Genomic DNA, 5,458 nt, shown 5'->3' with positions numbered 1-5,458 from the left:
AAAAAAAAAGCAGACACATCTTCATGGACCAGGACCCTTCTTCTCAACATGCTCCTCTGCTTCTCTGCTTTAGAGATTTCCCCCAAACCTCCTGCCCTCAATATCCAGTCTACCGAAACTCTCCCAAGCCAATAAATCTCAAAACCTCAAAAGTCGGACACGAACGAGCTTTTTAGGAGCCCATCCTCATGGCTGTCCTCACAGCCCTCCCGCTGCCCTTTGTCCGTGCTGATCCCCAGCCTGAAGGCGAGCAGAGCACCCGTGCTGGAGCTCCACACGGCCCAGCCACCACCCCAAGTCCCTGCACCGCTTCTTCCCTCGCCCTCCGCGGCATCCCCGCCTCCCGAGGCCGGGGCAGGCCCGCCCCTTCCTCCGCGCCGCGCCCGCAGCCGCGATCGGGATCCGGGATCCGGGAGCGGCTCCGCCATGCCGGTGGGTGCGGGGCCGCTGCGGGGCCGGGGGACGTGGCGGGCGGCGGGGCAGGGAGGGCTCCCCCGACCCTCGGTGCTCCCGCAGTCCCCGAGGTTCCCAGGACCTCCGGGGCTCTTTCAGCCCCCCGCGCTCCCCAATCCCCCGAGGCTTCTCCAGGCTCTGGGGCTCCCCCAAAGCCCCCGATTCTCTCAGTCCTCGAGGCTCCCCTAGCCCCCAGAGTTTCCCCTCTCCTCGATGCTCCCCTAGTTCCCCAGGGCTCCCCCAGCCCTCCAAGGTCCTCCCCAGATCCTGCAGCTCCCCCAAACCCCAAGGCTCCCCCAGTCCCAAACTCCCCCAAACCCCAGGCCACCCCCAACCCCCAGGGCTCAGACACAGAAGGGCACCATTGATGGGATCCTCCTTCCCCCCTGCCTGCACACTGCCCCAAAGCACACAGGGCCTTTAGGAAATAAAACTGAAGAAAGTGGCAATTACACTGAAAAAACCCTAATGGGAGCCTCCATCCCAGGCTCCTTCCTGGGTGAAAGATCCCAAGAGGGTTTTAGCTTCACAGTGGCAGGGGGCACAGGGTGGTTCTGAATAGAAGGAAATATGGGTTGCAGGCACAATAGTTTTACTTTTCTTTTTAAAGGAAAGTTATAAGCACGTGCAAGAGAAGGAAATTAGGACCCATCTGGTGCCAAAGGTTGAAGGCAGTGGTTGGTTACAGGCAAACAGTGTTTTGTTGACCCAGTGTTGATCACAAGTAGTGAAGATATCGCTGGGGCCCCAGTGGAGTGGAGGGATGGGAAAACAGCACTAATGGCCTTTAAATTTCTGTTTTGCTTTTATTTTTATTATGTTGGGGACCAGAAGCCTTGTAGATGTAAGAAGAGTAGGATGAGGTGAGAACCTCACAGACTTAAGTCAGGACAGCGAGTAGCTGAGGCAGGAGATTTGCCTCTCCTCGGGTCCCCTGGACAGGCTGAGTCCAGCAGAGGCCATGGAGATGGCCATTTGTGCTGACTCTGAGGTAGCCACACAATCTCCAAAGGTGCCTCAGGATTATGCTGTGGGGGACAGCACAAGAACACCATAGGGAGGACTACCAAGAGTTCTCAGTTTTGCTGAGGATCCCTTAGTGGTGTGTGTATGGACCTTTTGACTTGGGAGGCTTTGAACCTCTCCAAGGAAAAAGGCAGGTGTGGAGTGCTCATGGTGAATTTCCAGCTGTGCTCTCCCTGACCCTGGACTGCCTCTTTTGTCTCCAGAAACACGAGTTCTTCGTGGACATGACCTGTGAGGGCTGTTCCAATGCAGTCACCCGTGTCCTGCACAGGCTGGGAGGTGAGTCAGTGCTGGCTGTGGCACAGCCAGCTCCAGGGCAGTGCCCTGGGCTCCTCCATCCTCAAGGATAACGCTGTGGGACTTGTCCTTGCTCTGCTCTGAGGCTGCTCCTTAGCTGGTGACAAGTCACTGGTTGTTTGCAGGTCTGTGACCCTTGGAGAAGTGTCAAGGGAGGGAGGAGCTGCCATGGCTGCAGGTGGCTCTGAGTCACCAGGGCCTCACCTGAGCCCTGGGGAAGGACACTGTGGACCCCTGCTCAGGCTGCCAGAGGGAAGGGAGGTGAATGTCCTGCCTGGCCCTGTTTCCAAGGAGGCCTGGGGTGTCCGTGGTGCTTCCCCAGATGTGTCATCAGCAGTCACAGGGAAGAGCTGCTGAGCAGAGCCTTTGGTGCTTGTCTGTGTAGCCTATTTTTAGTACCACCTGGAAAATTATAAAAATTGTAACCCATCTTTTGTTTGCTGGCATTTCCAAGAGAGAAGGATCTGGCCTGCACTCGTCAGTTGTGTGGACCTGTTCCCCTCTGAGGGAGAGCAGCTTCCAGCCACCAAGGCAAAGGCCTTGCAACTTCTTCCAGACCCCATTACCAGGCTGTGACAATTCCATTGTCTCTGTGTGTGGTTGTCAGCACCTCCATCACTCTTCAACAGGCTGGCCAGTATCAGCCTCAGTGATGATGAGGCATAGTTCTCAAAGCTGATCCATACCTGCAGGTTTTGTGAAATACATAACTGGATAGACACTGCATGTCCAGTTCCTCTCACTGGGGTGAGAGTGGCTCACCTTTATTAGGCACAGAGAAATCCACATGTCTTTTTCCTCCTTTTACTTCCAGCTGGTAGGTGGTACTGCCAGTTTAGGCATCTTGTCCTGAGCCTTTCCTAACCCTATTCACACTAAACCAGAGCACAGACTGAGCTGGGTGGAAATTTTAGTGGCTGGTTTGAACTCATCTTACACAGATTCCTACATGAGTGACTGTGTTGATCCAAGGAGGAGTGAGCAGATTAAAGCAGTTCAGAGACTGATACCTGATGTGGAGCTAGAGCAGATTTAACTTCCTTCATACCACTGCTGTCAGGACAGCAGGCTGGTTTTGCTGGCTGGTGGTGGTGTCAGAGTGTGCTGGCAGGAGATAAATGTCCATTTGACTGATGCCCTGGGGAGCAGAGGTGTGTGAAGGTGAGCTTCCCCTGTGCTTACACCATTTGGCTGCTTCTAACTCTGCAAAATGCTTTTCCTCATAGGTGTCAACTTTGATATTGACCTGCCCAACAAGAAGGTGTACATTGACTCAGAGCACAACGTTGACACCCTCTTGGAAACCCTCAAGAAGACTGGAAAGAATGCTTCCTACCTTGGGGAAAAGTCTGCACAGTAGCCTTGCCTGGTGTGAGGAGCTAGGTATATTCCAGCTGTACCCAGTGTGGAAGAGAGACATCTGAGCTTTTTCCAGCTCTCCCAGTAAAACAGCATCTTCCTGGAAAGCACAAATTTAAAAAGACCTGCAGGTCCAGCTTCAGCAAACCCCTCATGTCAGAGAAGCAGCTGGAGCACACACAGGGACCCCTTAGCTGTTCTGCACAGCCTGTGTGATGCCAGCCTTGGCTGTAGTGGAGAGGTAGAACACAGTCTCTGTGCCATTCCCAGATGGACCCAGAGTTTGCCAGAGCACATTGTGCATGAAAACAAATCCCAAACACACTTAACAGCTGGGCAGAGAGAGTGGTGGGAGGGTGATGGGACACAAAGAGCCCTTTGGGTGTGAGATGCTGTGGGCTGGCTCTCAGCACAAGGACCTCCAACAGCTGATTCTCCTGATAAGGCTTTTAATCCTCCCCTACACTTAAGGATGGAAAAACAGCAGCTCCCTGGTACTCTTCTGGATGTAAAATGTTGGGTTTCAGAATAGCTCCCAGTACACACATTCCCTGGCCAACTGTCTACTCCAATGACAACCTGATGGTTGCAGCCTGTCAATTTTCCCAGAATTCCAGCATTATGAAGACATGTACAAAACTGTGCTGACTGTAAAATATATTGGCAGACAAGGTTCAATTTCAGTGAAAAGAATAAAGTGGGAGAAGGCTGCCCACTCACTGCATGTATCATTCTTTAGTGTGCAAAATTATTACATGGCATCTCCTAAGAATTTGTTTCTGTCACTGCAGCTTTCTGATCCAGTGACATTTTTTTAATGGTCTAGTTGGATCATCACAAATGCCCAGCACAGATGCACTGAAACCAGTTCATGCTGATTTAATTCCCAGTCAGTAAATTAAATCAGGGATTTATACCAGCAGGAATTAAATTGATACAAGAAAGAGCTGAGCTGATAGTGATGTGTGTGCAATGGATCTGCATTGCTTAATAGGCTGACAACAGATTTAAAATCTGCAGTTTGTATCATTTGAGCAAGCTCTCTGTGCTTCTTAGAAATTATTTAAAATCATAGCTGTAATCAAATAACAACCCCACTTATCAGACGGAGGCTGTTCTGAATTGATCAGTATCTTAAATAGTTTTCAGTGTATTTCAGTTTCCTAGTATTGACTGCAAGGGATGTTACAGCTTGCAGAGACTTGTGGACTATTTGTCTGCAGAATTTAACTATTACAGCAAAGTCAGTCTCACATAAGGGGGGTGTGTCTCTTTTCCTGGCCCAGTTTTCCCATTTCTTTCCTTATAAGACATCAAGGCAGCTGGTGAGTCAGTTCAGCTGGCCAGCGTGGCAGAACATTTCTCTGGATGCCTTTGTTTTCCTGTTGCATTTTTACTGAAGTTCTTTGACTTATCCAAGGATCTTAAGACTCAAAACGAAGGAGAGCAGGGGGCTGGACTGCCCTTGCAAGATCACTTCAGCAGTCAGGCTGAAAATCCACTAAATTTAAATTTTGCACAGCACATAGGGAATGTTTCTAGGGGCCCATCTATAAAGGGAGGGAGGGAAGTTGCAAATCCTTGGCTCTGCTGGATGGATTTCCTTTGGCCCTCCTCCTGCTTGACCGACAGAGGGCATCTCTGTATAACATTATCTGCTCTGGGCCTTGCTGTTCTCTCCCCTTCATTTATTCATTTATGTATTTATTTTGCAGGAACTCAATCATGACTTCAGCAAAAAGATGGCTTAACAGTCTGCATGTGTCCCAGCTTGCTGTGTCATTTGACCTTTGCCAGATGTCAGAAAGCAGAGGGCTGGCAGGAGGAGACAGCTGGGCCTTGTGCTCCAGAAGTGGAGAGGGCTGGGGGAGGAGGTTGTGTGGTGTTTCTAGTCCCACAGTAAATGAAGGCACTGCTTTTAACTTTCCGTGTGTGTCTGTGCGTCCTGTGTGTCTTTGTACTGCTTTAAGTGGTTTTCTGTGAAAGAGGCAGCTTTTAGGGATGGAAAACTCCCCTTTCCATGCACGACAGGTCTCCCAGGAAATTGCAGCTATCCTTAGAAGCTGACTGCAACCTCTGCCAGAGGAACACATCTCAGGAGAACTGTGCTTGAATGTCACTTAGATTCAGGGAATCTGCATCTTGGAAATTCTTTTTCCATTACAGAACAAACAAACTTTCCATTTGAGATGCAAGTGCTGGGAAGAAGGGACTTTAGCAGCCCCTGTAAATCAAGGATAACCAAGTGTCCTTTAGAGCTCAATGTGGCCTTGAGGCACAAGTGTGCAAAAGAGAATGCCTGGCCTGATGAGAAACACAGAAG

At 50.5% G+C, this 5,458-nt stretch overlaps 1 protein-coding gene across 1 annotated transcript; it reads left to right on the top strand.

Moving 5' to 3' along the window:
• Window positions 1-303: 303 nt before the first annotated feature.
• Window positions 304-5,062, top strand: ATOX1 (antioxidant 1 copper chaperone). The gene is made up of 4 exons (XM_058815442.1): window positions 304-432; window positions 1,683-1,758; window positions 3,003-3,159; window positions 4,851-5,062. Exons 1-3 carry the CDS (start codon window positions 427-429, stop codon window positions 3,134-3,136), a joined length of 216 nt encoding a protein of 71 aa, XP_058671425.1. The 5' UTR covers window positions 304-426; the 3' UTR covers window positions 3,137-3,159; window positions 4,851-5,062.
• The last annotated feature ends 396 nt before the right edge of the window (window positions 5,063-5,458 follow it).

This window comes from Ammospiza caudacuta, chromosome 16 (genome assembly GCF_027887145.1).
Source record: "Ammospiza caudacuta isolate bAmmCau1 chromosome 16, bAmmCau1.pri, whole genome shotgun sequence".
NCBI classification, from domain to species: domain Eukaryota; kingdom Metazoa; phylum Chordata; class Aves; order Passeriformes; family Passerellidae; genus Ammospiza; species Ammospiza caudacuta.
Note: the sequence above shows the minus strand (reverse complement) of the source record. Positions and strands in the feature narration are given on the sequence as shown.

What these genes read in the sequence shown, in the direction of transcription:
- ATOX1 (XM_058815442.1), top strand. An exon ending in TGTCCTGCACAGGCTGGGAG is followed by an intron (nt 1,759 to 3,002) that starts GTGAGTCAGTGC and finishes TTTTCCTCATAG; the next exon opens with GTGTCAACTTTGATATTGAC.